The following is a 23,210-nucleotide window of genomic DNA, read 5'->3' on the forward strand; positions in this document are numbered from 1 at the left end:
CTATAAGCAGTGGAACTTATCCCATAAAATATCTGCTTAATGCGAAGCTCCACGCTGTCGCTGTACAGCGCCGCTGCGGTTGCCTGCACTCCTCCTGGGCTAAGAGCTGCCCTGGTCCCTGCTGCGTGCTGTGACACAAGGACGGCCCTTTCCACCCTCCGAGCTCAAAAATCCCTGTGCAAACAGCCTGGATTTCAGCTCTTCTTTCTCATTCCAGCCAGGAGACGCCTGATTCCAACCGGTCGGTGCCTGCTGCAGAGCACACGTGCCAACAACAGCCTGCCCTCTCCTGCTGCCCAGCTTTCTGCTCCGCACATCGCAGCAGCGCTCGGTGTGCTGCAGTGCCAGCAAGCAACCAGAGGGAGGTGAGGTTGGTCTACTTTCAGGCCGAGCCCTCCTGCGGCTCAGTCAGAAGAGCTTCCTGTTTGCTCTACCCAGGAAATGAGAGGAGCAGGTCTTCAATGGAAATTTTTCAGCGTCTCAGCTAAAAATAGCAGTGAGGTAAAAGAAGTGGGCACCCACTCTCACAGGGTCATTTCCTTTCTAAAAACGAGTGGGCTGAGACTGCAGGGCAATTTATTTATTGACGTGCCAGCGTTCCAAAAATGCTGTGCAAGTTTCCTTTCTTCTAATGCAGCCACAACTAATGGAAACATCGGAGCCAACAGTCATCTTGGTCTAAGAAGGGTTAATGTCAGGTGAAGGAGCAGGTAATTAAATTGGCTTGCTACACCTTCTGTGGGGTCCCTTCTTGGTTCTGCTTCCCAGGCTGAGCGTGGTGTGAAGTGAAAGCAGCAGCAGCAGACCACGAGCCTGCTGAGGGCGGTCCAGCTCACAGCCCCAGGCAGCTGGGACGGTGCAGCGATGGGCTTACCCAGCCTGCAGGCTTCACTTTCCCTGCTGCGTGCTGCACTGGAGGTCAGCAGCAGGTTTTGTGGGCTGAGGTTATAGAGGGACAGCAATCTGAAAAGAGCTCCAGTTGCAGCAGGACGGTGTGGAATGCAAACTCTGTGGAAGTGCTGCAGGACCACGCTCAAGTGCACAGCTGGGTTCCCTCTGTGTGAGCTGCTGCAAGTTGCAAATTGGATTTTTGTTGTTTCTGAATGATTATCATTCAGTCCCTGTTATCATTTGGCCTCAATGCCCTGTAGGCACCCTGAATTCCTGCTAAATCCATGTGGCACAGGGAAGGAGGGGCGGTTAAGGCTAGGCTGTGCTAGCGCTCCAAGGGAAGGCTGTGTAAATCCAGCAAGGAAAGTCCCGATTTACAGCCAGAGCCCCTTAATCCAATGAATATATGCATGTTTGGAGAAATGGATTCCAAGACTGCTTGGAGTCACTACCACATAGTATGGCGGCATCACTCATCTCCAGATTTTGGGAGCACGTGGATCCAGACCGAGGTGTAATCTCAGTGACTTGGGTTTCAATAGCAGGGCAAACAAAATGAGCAAACTGAGTTGTATCTACACTTCAGAGGAAGCTGAGATCATGCACTGAACTTGCTATTCTGAGATCCCACAGATCTCCTTTCAGTAACATGGTTAAAATGTCTCTCAAGTGTTAGAATCACGGAATTGCTTGGGTTGGAAGGGACTTTAAAGCCCATCCATCCAGTTCCAACCTCTTGCCACAGGCTGGCAGCCACTGACCGGATCAGGCTGCCTAGGGCCCCATCCAGCCTGGCCTTGAATGCCTCCAGGGATGGGGCATCCACAGCTTCTCTGGGCAGCTGTGCCAGGGCCTCACTACCCTCTGAGTAAATAATTTTCTCTTTACACATAACCTAAACCTCCTCTCTTTTACTTAAAAACTGTTCCCCCTTGTCCTAAGCACTCAGCTTTGATGGGTTAGAGTCGGTCTCTCAGGCTCCAGTCCTCAGAGATGTTTAAGACTCTAATTTGCATCTTCTCAGATAGAAATCTGGAGAGTATTCACTTGTGGGACGATAGTGGGTTGTATTAAATCCGAGCTTCGACTAGTAGTCCAGAGACAGAGAACAGTCTCCAATTTTAGTTGGCAACGAGTCAGGCTCCTTGTAATTGATTATACATGCACACACACTCATATGCATGCGTGCACACACACACATCCACAAACACATTGCAATAACAACTTTACTGTGTCATTCCACATACGTATCTGGAATAACACCAGTGGAGGCAACGCTGTCACTGCACTGTATCCGTGGCAGCGGCTGGGGTCTTAGGATCCTGCAGCAGTGAGGGTCCCATCAGGGGCAAAGCTGACCTCCATGGGTTCCACCCTGCACCACATTGCTGGGCAGCGATCCCAGCTATTCCACATTTGCTCTGCTAATACAGCAGGAAGCGTTTCACACGCGTGCGGCACGAGACACGTGCAGAAGGCCTGATGGCGTTTCAGGGACCGGAAAGTTGAACCCTGAGCTTTTAGCGTGCCATGGAGATGTGAGCAGGCAAACCACGTCCTAGCTGCCGACTGGGAGCAGCAGGATGCTTCAGCCTCGCATGTGCAGCCCCATCTCTCCTTCCCTGCCCACCAAGGCCCAGCTAATTCAGGACAGCTCCGTGGTACGCATGTGGGGAAGAAAAAGAATGAGAAAAAAATTAAATCAAGTGAGATTTTAAACTCTCTAAGCCAAATAAAAAGGGGCATGACTTTTTAATTGAAAAAATAAATAAATAAAGGTTAAGAGAAACACACAGCTGGAGAAAAGGCAGAAAAATACCAATTACCTTTCTTTTTGATTGCTTGGATCAAAGATCAGTCATTCTTTTTCATATAATGTTTTGTATCCAGCTAAGGTGTGTATCTATCAGCTCTGAAAAAGATTTGCAAAACCATTTTTGAGAAAAAAAAAGTAACCTTTGACCTATGTTGCAAGGCCAAATGCTAGCGTTCAGCTACTCTTTCATTCAGAGTTTTAATTTATCAAAAGGACATTTCAGCATTTACAATACATAAGGCAGAACTTAACCGCTGACCTTTCTGTTTGCTCAGATCCAGCACAAGGTTTTACCTTTTTTCCCCTCTTTTCTCAACGGATATTATCTAAAAATAAGTATGCAAAAAAAATACAGACCTGCACTGATCACAATACAGAAGAGCAATGCTGGCAGTTTGGCCCGAGGCCTCAGGAGTGCAGGAGGTCGGAGCGTCTCCTAAGCCAAGTCAGAGAGCAGTCACTGCCTTTGGCAAAACTCACTGATGGGATCGTCCTCGTGGCCCAAATAAAACGTGACACATTTATGCCAGACCAAAAGTCAGTCCCTTCTTTCAAATAAGAGATCTAAGCACAGTGGCTGTGTAAATTAGACCTTGCTTTGACTGCAAGGAGCAGGACAGATATGCCTAAAGAAGTTAGGAGAGTTACGGTCTTTCCTTCAAACACAAATAAAAGTGATTTTTTTCTCATCAAATGGCGATATTAAAAATTGCTTTTTTCTGTCTTGTCTTTTTAGATTTAAATTTATCATGAAAGCATTTGGCACTTCATCCAAAACCACGTGGAAATTTAAAAAATATTCCAATAGTAAGGAGGAAAAAGTACATCTTAAGAAGTAAGCTAGTCTTGAGTGCAGGTCTCAGATGTGTCTTTGCTGCTGGATTTCAGGTGACTATATATAGAAGAGAAATATTTTAGTTGGCTCTCTCAGACTGTGCAGCCACGTATCAAACACTGGAACCCACCACGTAGTACACAGCCTATTTTATACTCTGCATCCTGGAAAATCAGCCTCTGCACATGTAAGAAGAGTAACTAAATAACTGGTAAATACAAACTTAGGTGTATCGGGCAAAGGAGCCCAAATCCTACAAACTGGGTAAAAAAGGAGGGTGGGGAGGTGTCTTCATAAATCAATAGCAATGAAAGGCTTTTTCTGGAAAATTGGGACGTATAATGGCCAAGGGGTGCTCAGCTGTGAGGTTTAACTTTCATTATGTGTCTGCCACTCCAAAGGTTTTCATTCCTTATTAAAATAATGTCAGTAGAAGCATCCTGGAACTTTTTTGTCCTGTTTACAATCTGATGTCTCTGTAAACTATCAACTGCTTTAGCACAATCTGTCTCAACAGCAATCGTGCCATCTCTGTTACTTATGAAGATGGAAGAAGTTGGAAGAAGTTAGTGATACCAAACTAAGACGGCTCCAAATTGATTTGAGCCCTACGATGGATGCACGCTGCGAGAGTTTCAATAGACTCAAAACTCATCGGCATCTTTCCATGAATTTAACATTATGATATAGATATCTAAAAACAGAAATCTAAATAACAGAAAACAGAATCTAAATAAATTACATACTTTTGCCTGAAGCCTGTCTGAACTGAAATCAACAGCTAAACTCTCTGTGATTTGCAGGATCTAGATCGCACTCGTTACATTCGAAAATCCTTCCCTTATATTTCAGTGTGGTTCAAGAGTGAGATGCTGTAGCAGAAATGCTGAGTCTCGGCCTGAAGCAGTGATGGAGCACCTGGTGGGAAGGCAGGGCCTGACGAGGGGAGCTCAGCTGCATGAAATTTACTGAGTGATGGAAGGGCTGGAGCCAGGATCCACCCCACAGCAGCCCTCATTTAAGGGATGGCAGGGGAGGTAAAAGGATCTCACAGGAGATCCCTGCATGCTGGAGGCTTTCCAAAGGTAAGCAGTTTTTCTTTCTTTGTTTCTGTGTCTACAGCTGCTGTATTTGGGCTTGTTCTCATTTGCTGTAGCCCAGGGTTGTGCCACTTTGCTATTATTGCTTTGCTTTTCACATTATGTTACAGATGCAAAAAGATCAGTATCTATGATACCCTAAATCTTTAACAGGAAGTTGGGTGCATCTGCAGCAAAAGAGCATTTAGCATTTCTGCTAAAAATAACCACCCAGTGTCCTAAATGCACTGTACACCAGAAGTATCAAGAAGGAAATACTCAGTGCACAGGTCTGTCTGTGGCACCACCCCAGAGATCTTACGGACTTTGACTGCTTTCACAGTGTGGTTTCTTTTCCAGAAAAGATCAAAAGCCAATTGCTGTGCTATGTCTGTGTTAAAACTGAGCAAAAAGCATGACCTAGTGGTTAGTACATGGTGGGACAGCAGGACTTTACTGCTGGGAGCGTTGCAGTGCCCCTACCTTGCTGTAGGGCCCTGGTTATTCCCAGCATACCCCCAGAGGATCAGATCTAGTCCAGGTCTACTTGAGGCTGAAGAATGCAAGAAGACTGTAAAGGTTACACTTAGAACTTAAATACCTCATGCCTTGCTAACAGAAAAAAGAGCTTGAAGTGATGACGCACAGAATGAGCCTACACTGAGTGTGTGGACATTGCAGAGAGTGTTAAAGGATGTTCTAAAGCCCTTAAGTAGCTTGAATCCCAATCTACAAAAGGCGTGAGGTGCTGAGCTCCCTGAACATCCTAGTAGGCACCAATATAAGACACCAATATAACGTCTTCAAACCCATAATCATCAATCAAGGCTGGAGTGCTCAGTATCTCTAAAAAACTTAATTTTGAGTATTTCAAAGAATGATAGAACCATAGAACATTTGGCTTGGAAGGGACCTTTACGATCATGTAGTTCCACCTCCCTGCCATAGGCAAGGACACCTCCCTCTAGACCAGGCTGCTCACAGCCCTGTCCAGGCTGAATTTCTATTAGGATGATAAAAGTTGAGCCACCAAGAGCACTTCAAAAATCATTATCTATTCTGACCTCATTTTATGGCATCCAAAGCCAGCAGAGTGAGGAGCAGCCCTCACCCTGGGGGTGTCTTGGGGATGCTGAGTACTGCTGGGAGAAGCAGGCAGCTACCACAGGACCGCAGGCAGCCCGAGAGTCCTTTCAGACAGGCATCCCTCTGTGTTTGCTTATTCACACATAACCCTGGGCAGAAATTGTTACTCTGCAAACTGCTCCCTCCAGGAAATTTTTCCTCAGCAACACAAAGCAAAGTGGGGTGCATGGGTGGAGCTAATGGGAAATCCGTGCTGCTCTCCCTGCACCACATGCCATGCATTGAGCTGTAGGGTGCCCCTCTTGTTCTGCCATGCTTCACTTCAGCTTGTTACACAAATGGTTACAATCTTGCAAATCAGTAATAAATTGCACCTGAACCTGTAAGTGATTAGTTAAAAAGAAAAAAAATAAATAAATAATAAAAAAAATCACTACACTTCCCTGGCCAAAGGACTTTCACACAATTAATCAGTAAGAAGAGAACTGGGTGTTAACAGGTTGTTGAATTCCTTGCTAGACCAGTTTATGGAGACCCCTGTAATAAAGGGGCTGAAACCAGAAGTGCAAAAAGTGCACAAATGATACACTGTCCTGGAGGAACAGGTGCCAAACATTGTGTTATGGTGAGCTGAAGGGACTGTAAGGTTCATCAGGTGCCATGTTGGTTTCTGCTGTTAATTCAATGGAATCCCCATCCCAATCTATTAGAAACCATGGAGCTGAGCTTTCTGGGCAGCGTCTCCAGGGAGCGGGTTGTGTGATGTTGTAGGACATATGCACACAACGCCCCGGCTCTCTGGTTCCAGTGTTGTGCAGCAAGAGAAAGAACTAATCATGCTCCTGAGTGTGATTTCCTGTTTGCTTGATGGATTTCAGTACCCAAATATCTTTGTTTTTAATCTGAAGATAGTAAGATAGGTGCAAACCCTGTCTACATTATGGAGGAAGAATCTGTACCAGCTGGCTATGAGAAAAGTACTCCTCCAGGTATTAAATTTGCCAGAAGGATGATAGATATTCTGTTTAGTTACTAGGTCAACCCTTTGTCTGCTCAGTCACTAAGTAAAGCACCACAGGACTGGAGCAGGGCTGACAGCTTTGTGCAGCTCTTCTGTGTCAGCAGCCACTTTGGGAAGCATACCTTGAAAGTGGAAAACTAGATCAGCCTGGGTGTGATGAGGAACTCCAGGCCACCGTGGGTTTGGTTTGTAGTAGCTTTCCATAACAAAGTCTTTTTTTAACTGACTTTCTTTCTGCTCACATATATTTAGATATGACTTTCATTCTGCAGTACTCCAATGCCAGAGAGTTTTGGCTGAAATCATAAGGGAAGGACACGTGTTTGAGTCATGCAGTTGGCTCTCTAGTTGATAGTAAGTTACCGAGAAAAGATGAAGTTTTATTTAGTTTTAGTTAACGTGCAATGAAACCGAGCAAAATATTCCAAGCAGAAGGCTCACATCATAAATAAATAAACAAAAACTGATACCAGAAGGAGATGAAGTTCATTTTCTTAAACAATGCTAGTTGGCAAAAGAAATATAGAAATACTACACTGAGCCTTAAGGAATAGCAGGCAGCAGTCTCTGCTTGCTCACTCTGTGGCTGCTGCGGAGCTCCAGGCTGAGCTGTGCTCACATCTACTTCTGTCTGTGCACGCTGGACCTGAATTTGCTACACAACTGCTGAGGAAAGCAGTGCCACTCGGTACTAACAGACATTTCTTCTAGATTAAAAGCAGCAAAACCAAAGGAGCTTAGTGATGAGTTCTTCCTACAGCAGCTTGCGCCTCATGGTCTGAACACCAACGAAATCTTCAGATACCACAGTGCCTCTAAATAGCAACTGCTGGCAGGAAAGGCACGCAAGCAATAGCGCTGCTTATTCACATGTCACTTTGCAGTTTCATCATTCTCCTAGATTTAACCTATTTACTGAGAGGTGATGTGAGTCATTCAGTGAAACGTTTAAAAAAAAAAAAATGGATGGGAGAAAGCTGGTTTTTTTTTTTTAACAGGAAATAAATGGGGGGGTTGGAACTGAAGAGCAGTTTCAGCGTGGTCAGGATTAGCTGAAAGTAACAGGAATAGGCAGTACTGCTGCTTTTCATATTTCTGTCATAAAGGAACTACCAGAACAAATATTTCATTGAAGGGAAACAAGCCATTTAACAAATATTTAATTGAGGGGAAACAAACTGTGCTACCCTTCCCTTCAGGCAGTTTTGTAGAGAACAAACAGTCAATAATGTAATTATTTTCCTCCCTTGAGCACTAGTGCTTATGTCTGTTAATCCAGAGAACTACTCACTGGCTCTGATTCTCTGGCACCTTATCTTTGGTGTGTCTTAACTTTGCAGAGTTTGTGGATTCTTGCAGAATCTGCTTCTGTCCAGCAAACCAGGTTTCCCTGTGAACGTGTCTGAATGTTGAAGCTGGTTCTAAGAAGAAAACAGCAGAAAACCACTGTCCCAAGGTAGTAGGAGAGATGCACACGTGGCCTATGTACAATTTTGAGAGGCACTAAGCTTTCCTTTGCAACAAGCATGCAAATATCCTTCTATTTGCAACTACTTTGCTTTCACCTTTCACAAACCACTTAGGAACACTAAGTGTGAAGAAGGCTTATATTTATGTACCTTAATTTAAAGAGGATTTTTGGGCAGTAGGAACCCTTAGTGAAAAACACTGAGAATGGGAGCATGAAATTACTTCTATGTACTACTACATATTACATATTTTTCTATCACAACTCCACATCCTTCAGCAAGTGCCTGCTTGGAGGCAGGACCTTCTCCCTTTGCATCAAGGGGTGAGTTCTGTTCAGAGCACTGCTTTGCAAGAGTTAGAATGGTGTGGGCATGGCCGGAGGTTGGGGGGTCTTTGTGACAGCGCTCCAGGACAACAGAACAAATAACTTTTTAAAGCTACAAGTCCCCAGTTCACTGGGAAGACCATTCAATATATTTAAGTGGTTACTGACAGTGTTACAATTCACGTAACAGTGTTAAGTAGGTGCCACACACCAGATGCTGCCTGTCTGCACACATCCATCTGTTAGCTTTTATTTTGGGCTTTGACTGCAAGCCCTGAGAGGCAGAATTTTTTCTCCTCTGGATCAAGGCAGCATATGTCACAAGGGAGATCTCAGCCATGAGGGGTTTTTACCATACCAAAATCTAATAGTAAAAATAATAGATAATACTGTGGAGTGTATGCACAGTTCAGACTGATGAACTGAGAGGGAGAACTAATTTTAAGAAACACCTGTAACTAAAAGGAGTGCAAACGAGTATGTGGAGCAGATGCTGTAACTGACTTTGCATCTCACCTCAAGAAGGCCAGGAGCCTCTGACGGGAAATAGCCTGAGAGCATCAGAAAAATGTGTCTGCATCATCCATAGACTTACAACTTTCAATCTGAGTCAACAGTGTGAATGATAAAATTTCTGTTTTCAGTATGAAAAGAAAAGAAGGAGAAGAGGAGAACAGAGGGGTTATAAGTTACCAGAGAAACTCAGAGAACTGAGTTTTTCCATATCCAAATGTTGTTGAAGTGATTATCGTCGGTTGAAGTGCAGCCAGGGCTATTCCTATTCTCATCACAATAACCTACACTTGTTCAAAAATGAGCCCTCAGTTATCTGCAGACCTCCATCCTAATTCTAGAGCAAGCAGTAGGAACAACCACCCAAAGAAACTGCCCTAGGGAATCCTTCCCAGGATCTAATGAGCCATCCCAAATTTTCCAATTGTGAGGTCTCTGAGCTGTGTGCATTCTCACACAGCCCAGGCAGGATGCAAAATGCTTTGCTCAATGCAACATCTCAGGAGCATGCTGCAAGTACCTAGCAAGACTGTCCTAATCCCTTCCAAGTTCTCATCAGCCGTATGACAACATTCTCCTCTATACACGAGTTTGCACAGCCAGCTCACGAGCTCTGCATCTGTAGCTCATATTGAACCTATTAGTTTGCATTTAACCACCCATTGCTACACTTCCTGGGTGAATTCCAAGCCAACGACGAAGGCTTTGGAACCACACTATGATAAAACACCCTCTTGCCTAAAATAAAGATAAAACTTTCTTATGTGCGATGTGATCTCATCAGACTACAGAACACATTCAAAAGCAATTGGCAGGCCATTCCTTCAGCTAGGAACACAGACTGAATGGGAACACTGTCTTGCAGTTGGCGAACTAGCCACGGACAGCTGGAAGACACAGCAGTAGCAAATCTGAAGGCCAAGATCACTGCATGTCTTTCTGAGTGGTCTCAGAAGGACGGTGACTGCCAACATGAATGAAATGCCCCAGCTAATACACACACAGTGTAATGAAACCATATGAAGCCACTGTTATCTTCTGAAAGGCCAGATCTGAAAAGGTATTTTGGTAGCTTACTCTCAACTAAATCCCTGTGGATAAGACATCTGCCCAATTAAAAAAAAATACACAAAGACACAAAGAGACATCACCTCTCAGAATCTGGCCTGGGCTGTACTGGCATTTCCCTGGCACATAAGGTAGAAAAAAGTTTGGCATCCAACAACAAAGGGAGTCTTACAAAAGGAATCAGGGTTTGTCTTTTGGGATACCCAGAGGTGGAAAGGTGCAAGGGCTGATTTGTTGGTGGGGTGGTTGTGCTGCCTCCTGCATCACCATGAGGAAGGCTCACAGTGCATCTGTGCAGCATCATGATGTGACCTTCCTGCTGTCATCACTCAGTGACACTGCATCATGCTGCCAGCCTGAGCCCAGCATCAGGAAAACACACAGGTACTCAGTAAAGGAGAGAGAAGATGTTATGTGCTACAAAAACACCTCCTCAAGAGACCTAAAAATGAAAATGTTTTACTCAAGAGGTTGCGTCCTCCCCCTTCACAGCCAAGAAGATAAATCTTGTTCAAGTTTAAGCAGGAAAAGCCAAGACCACTTCAGAGCAGGCTCAGGCTGCAGTGGGTTCTGGAAGAAGGCAAAAGGAGCCTTGCAGAGCTGACAACTGCCCCAAACCTGCTGACAGCCCTGGGAGCAGTTCCAGCCCATGGCCCAGCCAGGTGCCAGCATCCCTGAGGAGCTGTGGGCATGGAGGCTGCTCCCCTGCCTTGCTGTGGGCTATCTTCCCCAGGTACGGCTTCAAACAGCACTGAGAAGAAAAGCACAGCTCATACTTGGGCTGTAAACGACCACTGTATTAGCAACAGCCAGCTGAGGCTGCAGGGAGGGTTTGGTCACTGCTGACCCTGCCTGAGATTGGAAGGGGCTGAAGATACAAAGGCCTGCAGCCTTGTGTCTGCAGACAGAAGCAGTTTTCATGGTTCCAAGGGCTGGCCATCTCTAGTGAGGGGATTTCCCCTCCCCCAAAAGGGGCACCCCAGAAACACCCCCTGGCTGCCTTTCTTGTTCACTGCATGTGCAAGGCACTTGATCTGGCCCCACTGCTGCACAGGGGCAGCATCAGAACAGGGAGAGAATAACACGAGAGGGGTTTGTTTGGTTGTGCTTTTTTCTTTTTTTTTAATTCTGTAATGTCATCTGCATCCAGCTGTTAGCATTTTGGAAATCAGATGGGTTTTGTTTTCCTTGCGTGGTTCAGCGTGGCTGATGCTCCAGCTGCAAAACCTCAGTGAGCCTGCTTAAAGTGGGACAGCCCATGTCCTGGCCAGAACCTTCCCCCCTTGGAGACCTGGGGGCAGCTTCCTCATCACCCTTCTGGGAACTCCATCATAACCTCACCAGAGGAGAGTGTGGTGGTCAAGACCTGCACAAACAGGCATCTACAGTAAATAATGTGGCAGAGAAGGCATCTTAGTTGCAGCCAACTGCTTCATCTTGACTCCAACATGCTCCAACTGCTTGTTCTGAAAGTATGGCAATGCCTACACCAGTGCCTTAAAGGGTAGGAGAGAGCACTGAGGCTTACCTCCAAGGAAAGAACTTTTAACAGGGTTTGGATTTTACAATGATTAAGTGTGGTTAACAGATAGGGCTTTACTTCTTAAACCACTCCTCCATTTGACAGCTGAATCCCAAGTCTCCAGTTCTTGTCCTCACAACTCTGATTCCACACCCAGTAAATTGGACAAAATCACCCAGGACTGAACAGTCAGACAGAACCACTGCTCAGTGCAGTAACTGGCACTGCCGAGGGAACCAATGATAGGTGATAACAACCCCAGTGAGCTATAAAAGAAAGCATGAGCTCTACAGAAGTGCATTTGTTGCAGAAGGGATGTTTAGAAGAATTCCAGGGAAGGGCTTGATGGAGGGTTTACAGCAGGGAGGGAGAAAAGGGAAGGATGGAGGGGCAGGGAGCTGGGATTCTGGACACAGCTCCTTGGCCACCCACACCCACAGGGGCTACAAAAATCAGCATAATCCTACACAAGAGTGTGAAATACTGGGAAAAGAGCAAAGAAAAAGACCAAAGTCTGTGGAGAAAAGGAGCGGACAAAACCCTCTTTAGAGAATCCCAGATTCCTGCAGATGATAAGTGTATAACAGCTGAAGATACACAAAGCTGCAAAGTAAATGCACAAACATACAGTGTGGGCTGCTTGGAAGGTCGCTAAACCAGAGGAGAAGGGATTAATTTCCCCTTTTACCTGGAAACAAAAATAAACCAAGAAAACAAAATAATCACACTATCTCTTTAAAGGGTTGGAAAAAAACTGTCTGAGAAGGGGGGAGGCTGGGAACGCCTTGCTGAAGGCCTGTTCTTCTCCACCCCCAGCAGCAGCACCTCGTGTGTCTGTTACCAGGCTGCTGGATGCATGCACAGTGTGGGAGAGGCGGGCTGAGGAGCAAGAGGATGTGAAGTTTGCTGTGCTGTCCAGAAGACGAAAACACTAGTGCTGTTTATAGAGGGAAACCCAATTCGTCAGCCCAAATGAATTCCTGTGCTAATCCATGCAAGCTTCATGTTTTCCACCAGCCCCAGCCACTGTAAAGACTATCTTTAGGAGGCACAGTGTGTTTGGAAAGGAGCAGCTGGAAAGAGGGGACGCTTATGCCATCTTGGAAGGCTTTCTGGTATGGAAAAAGAGGAATGCTCTCTTGGGTCTCCCCACAAAATTAAAGCATCTTCATCCAGAGCAAAACGGTGCCAAGCACAACAAACAAAAGCGGCTTTCCCCAATTCTCCTGGGCAGCCTCACTGCAGGGTTCACAATGGTTTCCATAGAACTTGTTTTGCTATCAAAACAAATTCCATCCATCCAGGCATGATGGCGTGCACTGCTTTCTGAAGACAAGAAAGTTAATTTTCTCATTTCTTTGTCTGCCAAAGCATTTTTGCTTGTGTGCCACAGCCAGGGAGTCCCCGGACCACTGTGCATCTGCCAGCTGTGCATCAGCATTGAGTCCTGAACAGAGACATCCTCGGAAGGTTTTGGTGAGGACACACAACGAGCAGAGCGACCTCTGCAGTGAGGCTGAGGCAGACACAGTCCTTGGCTGACTGCTCCCATTCCTCACCCCAGAGCCACCTGGATGCAGTGTGGCCATGTGTGGGAGCAGGAGGTTCCTGCAAGAGCCCAGCCATCGGCTGCACACATCTCTCATTGCATGCATGGGAGGAAATGAATGTCTTATACTGACCACAACTTGACAAAAGACTTGTAAGTATTACAGTCTAATTGGGATTAATGGCTACCTGGTTTGCACTGCTGGGGGACGCTGCCTATTGAGAATGCTGCACGCAGAAGAGGTTTCTTCCAGCCTTGTGCACAGCCACTCGCCCTCGATGGTGGTTTCTGAAGAGCAGAGATGCTGTTCTGCATGACAGAATTGGTCAGAGGAGCACTAAATCTGCTACTCCTCCAAGCCAGCCCTCCTCACTAACAGCCCTCTTGACTTGTCTGCTGGCTGATAGGACCTTGGTACTCATTCCAAGAAGGAAGACAGCACTCCACTCAAAGCCAACGCATATGTGTAAAGAAGAAACCAGATAAGGAAAAACTAATGTAATTTTAAAGAAAAAGGACACACAAGACATAGTGTAGTTAAAAGCTATACATCTCAGAAGTCTTCTCTGACTTGCCCTGCTCCTCGTCTGATTCGAGCCACGCCAGTCTGCTCTGTGCACCTGCCCAGTGCCCACATTTTCAGACAATTGGCAGCCTTTAGCGAATATGAATTTGTACAAACATATCCAAGGCCTTGAACTGAGGGACACACCTAAGCCAACAGGACAGCCAGACAGTGACCGTTAGCTACAGAAATGCAGAGCCTTACTTTGGGCTGGGGGGGCTGGCCTGTGACTCGTGTGACTGAAGCTCTGCACACAACATCTGAGGGCAGGAACCGCTCAGCACCAGCACCTCCATGGACACCTTCAGAGCCCACTCCCTCCACACAGGAATGGGAAACCCCAGGGGGCTGTGAGCATCCCCCAGGCAGCAGGAGGTGTCTGGCCGGACAGGAGAGCAGTGCCCGGTGCATCACTTTGCCTCCTCTGGCCCTGGGGCTACTGAGCCTCCTGGAGCTGCGCTCTGACAACATCTCCAATGCTGCATTGCTCATAATGACAGCTCCTGAACCCAGGGGGGTTTAACTGTCACAATACTTTCACCATTGACTCCCCTTCTTTTGAAGTGGTTCCCCCTCATTTAGTCATTCTCACTCTTTCCTAAGAAACTTAGAAACCACCTAAATAAATCAGCACCGATTGAGACACTGCAAATGTCATAAGAGTCATTCATGTGTCTCACTATTTGTCCTACGTTTGACTTGATTCATTCATGAATGATGAAGTCATTCATCATTAAGAAACTGCACCAAACCACACCACCATTTGGGAATCTTTGACTTGGCTCCCCTGGCACAGATAATCAGAGGGAATGACTGCAAGCTCATACTCCTCTAATTTAGTGCTTTTGCCCTGCTCCAAATTATCCTCTGCATGTTAAAAACAAAGGCTCAGCATCCTTGCACGAAGGAAGAGCACGTCAACACAGAAGCACTGAAAAAGGATGAAGCCACACAGTGTCACCTGGTTGTCCCTGCACAGCTGGGAGATCTCCCTGCCACGCGCTGCACCCTGGTGCACACCAGGTCTGCTGAGTACCTCTGTGCTACGAGCCAAAGCGTGCCCAGAGTGCAGGATGGGACGCCGTGCCCTGTTCTCCCCTGTCACACCTGCCAGTTATCCACGTGGGAAATTCTCCCTCAGATGCAAACCTATCACTCCAGTGTCCATGGGCAGAAGCCAATAATAGTCTTCTCACTAAATCTAGTTTGATGACACTTTCACTCTAAATACATGGTGTTTGTTCAGCTGAGGGCAGGCTTTAGTCCCTTTTGGAGTGCAAACAGTTTCCAAATTAAAAAACCACAAAAAGACGTGTCTTGATTAAAATGAGAACTGTGTGGATTAAGAGAACCTGCAGGGAGATGGAGAGTATTAGACCAGTTTCTCACTTAGTGAATTAGTGCTGCTCTGCTGAGTCACATGGGCAGCACCCCCAAAGTCCTTTGATCCTCACTGCTTTTGCTCTAGCTTATAGTAGCTGAAGATTTAACTCCTTTATATCTAATGTAATCCACTGCTTAAATCTATCTCAGGTCCAAGTTTTCAAAGTCAATGTTATCGAACCATGAGTCATGTGAATATAGAGAGATCAGAGTTTTAATTGCCAAGCAGACTGTGGTATTTGTAGCAGACACGCACCTATACTGAAGAATGGGACAGTTTCCAAAGCTGGGAATACTTGGATTGAGGTTTTTGCACAGACCCCTTTAAAGAGAGGATCCATCTGTGAAATTCACAGCTGGATATACGCCCAGACTTCTGTGCTTGCAAAATTGAAGCACGGGGACTAGGAGAGATGATTCAGACACAACTGCATTGTTTACACATTTTAGGCTGGCTTTTACCTTTCTCTGGCTTCTTCTCGGCAAACACAGAAAAAGTTATGTTACAAAATGAGGGACTGTGACAGTTAGCAGCTGGCTGAACATTCACATTAGAAGCTAGTTGCCGGGAAGGGAACATTACAGTCTTCGAGCATTTGCTTTCTTTCTCCTATCTCTGACGTCCCTGCTGGCGTGACTACAGTTGTGGTGCTTGTTTTTCAGATCGCAGAAGCAGGAATGACCTATTAGGTCATTTAGTGCCTCCCATAGCCAATGCAGGGTTGTCTTGTGCATTTGTCCAGTCTGCTTTTACAATTCCTCGAACAGTGCACTGCATCCAAGCTAGAGCATACAAGTCTCTTGGAAACTGGTGAGTAACTAGCATTACAAAGTGACTGGGTACTGTAAGGCCATACCAGCTTCTGCCGGGCCGAAAAGCTGCTCCTGCTGCTCCAAGTTTGTATAAGAACATTGCCTTTGACAGGAAATTCAGATGGTTTGTCCTTTTTATTTTAAATTGCTAGGGATCTATAAATAATGGTATTTTTTAAGAAATGAAGTATGAAAAGCTAGTGGCAGAAAAATGAATTTTAAATTATTCACCAACAGGGTGACAATTCTTAGGAGAGACAGAATAATTCTCGTGAGAGACAGAAAGATACGTGGGCCACAGGTGCCCCAGCCACTGCTGTGCTGCCTGCCAGCAGCTGCCCTCAGCCACAGCAGTGCTGCTGGTGTGAAACTTGCCGCTCTTCTGTAGCAGAAGGCTTTGCAACTGCCTTTCACTTTGCACCACAACCAGGTCATGTATCTTCAAGATGGTTACTTTCTCCAGGCATCTCATTTCACAACAGTTAGAGTAAATGTGCAGTTGTTGTCCCAACCTTCCAATGCAATGGGGCTCTTTACACCTGCCTGCAATATTTTGGAAGCGCAGTTTGAAAACTGCCTGAGCTGCCTGCACCCTGACCCACACAACAGGATGGGAATCCTCCATTATACAGGCATTTCAGGGGAGAAAACATCTCTACTCTTTTCTCACTTTCGAGCATTCTTAACACTAACAGCATTTGTAACAAATGAAACTGTGAAAAGCATCAACACCAAACACAGGTGCTGAAGGCTTGTGAGTCATGCACCTAATAAGCATGAGATTGGTTTAAAAATCGGGCAGTCAATCCCTGCTGCTTCCTTTTTGCCCGCCCGGAAGACCAAGACACGGTCATAGTTTTAATTTTGTTGTTGTTGCTTTTCTTGGATCAAACTTGAAAAGATCACTAAGAGAAAAAAATCTCGTAGTTTGCTGCAGCTGCCCGCATAGGGACTTTAAATCACTATCAATATTCCAAGACTCACAATGAAATTACAAAGAATTAGCAAAACCTTTGAGCTGCCACGTGGACGCAATGCAGATGACTGGTTACTCTTACACCAATTACAAAGAATTGATCTTAAAGGGGAGACAACAGAATACACCATGAGGACAAAGCACACCTCGCTGCTGGTGTAGCTCCCAGGGGGAACAGTTCCCCCCAGCAACACATCTTCATAATAAATGAATCCAGCACATTGCGTCATCTTTGCAGGAGCAATGGCATCAGGATTCATTCTGAGGCGGTAAGCATGCAAAGCTGAGCTCGTGCAACCGTAACCCATGTGGGAATCCATTCTATGACATGGGCTGCAGCTACCTCTACAAGTCCAGCCAGCTGAGAGGCACTGGTGCTGCTGGTGAAACCCTTCCTGCACAGCCGTGGCCGTGCTGCTACAGAACCCTTCCGCAAAGCAGCTGGTGGTGCTTCCCACCTTGGCACCAGACGTGCTGATTGCAGCAGTTTTACACCAACAGAGCTGTGTCTGTACAAGGGCTCTTACCATAATAGCTGTGTTAGCAAAAGAAAAAAATATCAGCCACCTCAACCAGCACAGTTATGTGGTAAGCTGCCTAAGACAAGGCTTGTGAAAGGCTTCCAGAAAGCGCTCCCCCAGTTCAATGCAAAATGGTAACTCTAGGAGTTAACCCCCTTGCCAGCTTTGCACAGTTTTGTTATAAACCATTTCCTATCTTCACATTTCTCATTTCTAACAGCCTCTGTTTCAAAAAAATGTTGTCAAAACAGTTACGATGTTGACTGAACTGAAAGATTCTCTGTGCAGAACACTCAGTGTCACTCCTAGCTGACAGGAAGACCACTGACTCATTTTTCTTACACCCTGCTCTTGCTTTACGACAGCTTTGCTCTTTCTCTGCACTTTTTAGTGCTGTGCACTAGGAAATGAAGGTGTTTCTAACAACCACACCTGTTCTCAGAGACAGGCAATGTGCCCCTGCCAGCAGTCAATCATTCAGATCTGTAAGTGGATAGTATGCTTAGATACAAACAGTAAAAAAAGAGAGTGAGTTTGCTGGAAAGGAAAAAAAGGAGAGAGCAGCTCTGCCATTCCTCCTGTTGGCACAAGTGAGCTGTGCCTTCACTGTCTCACTGCTACCCCTGTGCCTGCACACGGGGTCCTGGCAGCCTGGGATCCCTCAGGCCAGTTGCCGTTTTACCAGTGGCATTCTGCATTACCTTGGGCAGATCACTCAGCAGCTCCGTGCTCCACTTCATCCGTCTGTAAGAGCAGGGGAGAAGCCTTGCCTGCTGCTTTCTGCAGTGGCATTATCTCAGTTTGTTAGTGTTCCTCTGCACTGAACGAATAATGTCACTGGACTGAAAAATGTGACTGTTGTTATCCCTTTAAACTGAAAGTGGATATAGTCTATTTTGGCAGATGTCTTCCAACAGATGGGTGTCTATGGTCTTTATAAGAGCTGTCTGCTGTCTGTGATTCAGACCGCCTAAGGAATGCCACGAGCGTGGAGCAAATGGACAGCAAGTCTGGGAAAGGACTTTATTGTGGTTTAGAAGCTCTCAACTCCTAAATGAATGAACAAGTTCTTTTTTTCAAGTGACTCTGCCAGCATTTCAAAACTATCACTGAGAATTGCTTGATGCCTTCTGAAAACTAGGGGCTTTCTGCTGATAACTGTCCACTGGTTAAGTCTTCAAACAGCAGCAAATCGTGTGGACCAGGGCTTAGAGCCTTGGTGCATCAGTTGCTGGTGGGACTCTGCCCATCGAGCCACCGAGAGAGCGTCCACACACCCATCCTGCACTGTCAGTTCGTGGCAGCTGTGCCCATGGTCTCCTAATGGAGCCTGCATGTTCTTTTGAACAGGAAATGCTTTGTAACACAACTTGCCTGTGGGCATTTACTGCACCAATTACAGATTACTGAGCTTGAGAACAAAGAGGTGCCAGTGGAACTATGGTTTTAATCACTCGATTCATTTTCTTCCTTCCTCCACTGCTGATTTTAGATGTATGGGTTTTTCTTTTTCTCGCTTTGTTTTCTTTCGCATGTTTTTAGGCAGCAGGACAGTCACTCAGAAAGTCTACTGGGGGATGAGCGGCCTTGAAAAGGGGCTGAATTTTCGAACAGTGACACAACACAGGAGACCTGCTTCTTGATATGGCAATCTTTCTCCTTCCACCTTTTTGTTCTTTTTTCATATCACACCCAGCAAAGCAGGACTCCGGCATGTGACTGCAAGACTTCAGTCCTAATGCGACACAAACACAACAGCAGCAATCCAAAAATGAAGCATGCAGTGTGCTCTGTGAGTGGTGTAAGGTCCCAGCAGAGAACAGAAAATCTAGAATAAAGTCAGTCAGAGCATCAGGAACGAGTCTGATGAATACACAGCTTTGCTGGTGTGTTTGAGCAAAATGCTTCGGAGAATGAACATGCTTCACATTTGGTAAAACCCTGTCTGAGCAGAAATGACCACACCTTCTATGAAAAGTAGTTCTAATTAGAAACAGAGCATGGCTTTTTATGATGTAAATTGCAGCCCTCACTGAACCACAGCTCATTTGAAACATGCAAATTCACTGCTGTCTAAAACACGGGGAAACAAGGGCATTTCCCTCTCTGCCTTGGATCACTCTTTTTCTCTGCATTTGTCGAGTGCAGACGCACGATGAAGACAACTATAAATCCTCCAACCACCTTCTGCGAAGAGAGAGAAAAGCTCAGAAAAAGATCCTCCTGTCCATGGAGGAAAGGAAAGAATTGCATTCGATTTCAGACCCTGGATTTTCTGGTAGTTGAATGACAGAACACAAAAAGAAAAAGCAGAGATCTTACACACTCCCAAGTGAGGGCAATGGTTACTGTGGTGGGGACGAACACATTGCTCACAGCAAAGGGGAAAGTGCCGGTGAATTACAGGCGTGCCATTGCACACATTGCAGACCAGTCTTCTAAGAACTTTCTTCTGCATGTGAAATTTTCTCTGGAACGCATGAGTTGACTATGAAACACCTCTGCCAATCATCATCTGACTGCACTACACAAGCATCTGCCTCGCTTCTCTCCATTAAAGATTACTGGTGCACCAAAAATCACTTAAAGATGCTATATCATGCAGACAGCTCTGAGCGTCAGATGTGGTTTGATAGTTACCATCTGAATAATGACAACCACTTTTCTTTGTAAAGCAAAAAGCACACAGTGTGACAGCTAAAGCTAAAAGAAGGACTAAATCCGGGGCAGGCAGCTTGATAAAACAACAGCTACATGTCCCTTTATTTGTACATGGAAAGACCTAACACCACATTTACACTGAACCTCTGCAGGACACTTTCAAATCATGTGGCAACTGAATGCTTTGCCTGTGATACATTCACCCTCCTCCTGCTCTTCTCACACCATCCCAGTATCTCTGTGTGACAGATGGGAGCTGTGGCAGGCAGCTGAGCAGCTTCCCAGGGCTGTGCAGGAAACCTCTGGTTCTGCAGCAGGAGCACAGCCAGTGCCCCAGGCCACAGCCATGCCTGCTCTCCATTCTGCTCTTGTGCAAGTCAACACCAATACGTTTTGGACGGTGTTGCAAATAATCAGTTTTTTACAACTCGTACAGCAGTGGTTGGTTTTGGTGATGAGCTTTACAAAATTGAGGCCTTGGCTGAAGCTCAATCTTCCTACTTTCTTCACCTGCATTTGAAACAAATCGCATCTTGCCAGCATCTCCTGATGTCCCCTGAAGGTTTTGCCGACCACTTATCTTCACTCCCAATGTATTTACAAGAGGAATGAATCTGCGAGGCAAAGATTTTGCTGCTTATTTTCCACGTGCAGTCCCTTCCTCTGGGGATTCTTCTTTACACTAGTTCATCAGAAAGCTATGTGTGTGTCTGAATGTACATATATATGTGTAAAATAATTGTGTTAAAGTACTTGTGTTATCTACGAGATGTTCTTCCCTGGTGACATCCAGGAAGGCTCAAACACTGGGATTCTGTACTCCCTTCTGAGAGGCGGCAGCTTCAGGAGTGAGAACTGATGGAGCAGGGGCTGTCCCAAGGCACACAAGCAGTTCATGGCAGAGCTCAGAATAGAAGCAAAGTCCAGAACATTAAGAGTGTGTGTTAAGCATGAAGACAGAAGACAAGAGGTGAGAAGAAGAGGTCAGAGATGCAGGAAGAGTCGAAAGCTGGACTGTCAGCAGAAATATGGAGAAAGAAGAACAAAGAGGAGGGAGGAGGAAGATGGGGGAAGGGAAGAGGAGAGAAGGGAAGCGAGAGACACCAGGACATTGCCTAACATGTGAACATCAGCGACAGGGCAGCGCGCTCGTGCCAAGCCAGGCTGAGGAACCATCACCTCAGTGTGTGTCTGTGAAAGATCCCAAGACCTAACGGCTCACTTTATCTCAGAAGAGTTTTTTGGATAAAAGGGTTTTGAGGGCAAAGCCTCCATAATCCTTTGGGTTTGGTTTCTTTTAATACTATAAAGCACAAAAATAAACTTTCTAGCTAGGAAAAATATGGCTTTTGTTAAGTTCTGAGTCACTTTTCCCCAGCAGCAAAACAAAGTGGCTTTTCAATTCAAGTCCTGAACATTTCAGAATCAAATGTTTTGCAAAGTCCTAAAGTAAATCACAGTTTTCCAAGACACACTTCTCTAACTGATGTGAACTCACTGAAGTCAGTAAGGAGCTGGATGTGGCCAACATCACCTTGCTTGATTTGTGCTGATGAATTGATATATTAATCTCTAACTCTCAGACAGAAGCCTGGAATTTCATTTCTAACTTGCTGCTATTCTGCCCAATGGCTCCTTTTAGAACAGAGGTCAAGTGCATCCCTTGTGAGCCATGCTGCATTTACATGCTTCTGGCCTGATTCAAAATCCACTGCAATTAATGTGGTCTATTTTGGGAGTCCATTTAAGTGGACCTGGGCTCGACTAACGTTTACTAGCTTTAACTTCATCTTTCCTTCTTTCTGTTTCTCTTACAAGGTTTATGCCAAGTATTTCTCATATAAGAGCCCCTCAGCAAGTCATATTAAAAGTGCCTTACAACACAGCATTCATTTTTATCATCAGAAAGATTATCTTGCTTTGCTATCATACCCCACTCTCTGAACGGGAAGTGGATTTTCTTAACTGTTTTCATGCAGGTCTAGCAAATTTCCTAAATCATATTCACTGTTACAGCCCAACTTGACACTTCTTTTCAGACAAGGAGATTGGTAAAAACTCTACAGATTTTACTGTCACAGCACCAAAACTGTATCAATTATATTTATTTCAAACAGAGACCAATGGAGTAAACAATACACCTTCTACCTGGTCCGCTAAAGCAGCAAAACTGTGTATGACACAGCCACAGAGCACTCAGTACCTCAACCTGGGAAAAAAATTCTTTCACGTGCACAGTTCTACAACTCTAGGGGGCTACTGAAGGAGAAATCTCAAATCATGCATGCAATTACCCAGACTGAAAGGATAAAAGCAGTGAATACATGCAAAAATCAAGTCTTTACTTTGTAAGAACACTCTATATTAGCAGCAATACATCAAGCAATCTCACTCTGCTCCAGTAAAATCAATGTAAGTTTCTCTAGTGGCCTTCATGATTGCAGCAGCCAGCAGCTAGTATTAACTTTGCATTGATTTCCTCTTGCAAGGAACAGTCCTACTATTTTAATAAAAAAACCAACCAACCAGTTTGCCAGTATCTGCCTACCTAAGAAAAAGCAGGATATGTTCAAAGAAGGCTTTACTCTAACTTATATTCATTCCTAAAGGCTAAATCTGCAAAGCTCATGACAAAGAAACAGCATTGTTTTACTTATCAATGTCCTACTGTTCATCTAGAACATCTGCAATAGTTTTGCCTGCAGCACAACCCTATTCATTACAGGCCTTGATAGACTGTTCAATGGGGTTTTTTTGGTACAAAATGTACAAAAGCATTTTACAGAGTGGACTTTGCCCTGATATGAATAATAAAAAATAATTTAAAAGTGCATTTTGTTTCAATTTCTCCATTTTCCAAAGTAATGCTTGGCAAACGGAAACAAAATGGCAACAGCTTGAAACCTGACAGCTCACTCCATGTCACAAAGCAAGACAGAGGGTTTCTGCTGAACGCTGCTTTCTGCACAGTAGCCACAGCACATTGCCATCTACCAAAAATGCAATTGATTAAAGACAAAAAGCATACTTATATGAGCAAACAGCAAATACACACACTCATCAGAAGGAGGCCTCGTCATCGCTGTGCCAAGGAACAGGTGGAATTTACAAGCCAT

At 45.3% G+C, this 23,210-nt stretch overlaps 1 protein-coding gene across 6 annotated transcripts in view; it reads right to left on the reverse strand.

Annotated features, from left to right (window-relative positions):
• The window catches only part of NFATC2 (nuclear factor of activated T cells 2), a 99,034-nt gene that overhangs the window by 6,408 nt on the left and 69,416 nt on the right, over nt 1-23,210 (reverse strand). The window contains exon 10 of one of the 6 annotated variants that reach the window (XM_052683418.1): nt 2,718-2,803. The exons of the other annotated variants lie outside the window; for them this stretch is intronic. Within the exon in view, the coding sequence (XP_052539378.1) occupies nt 2,760-2,803 (44 nt within the window). The 3' untranslated portion in view covers nt 2,718-2,759. The remainder of the gene's footprint in view (nt 1-2,717; nt 2,804-23,210) is intronic. 6 annotated transcript variants of the gene reach the window in all.

The sequence above is a fragment of the Tympanuchus pallidicinctus genome, unplaced genomic scaffold (genome assembly GCF_026119805.1).
Source record: "Tympanuchus pallidicinctus isolate F22 unplaced genomic scaffold, pur_lepc_1.0 scaffold20, whole genome shotgun sequence".
Lineage (NCBI taxonomy): Eukaryota > Metazoa > Chordata > Aves > Galliformes > Phasianidae > Tympanuchus > Tympanuchus pallidicinctus.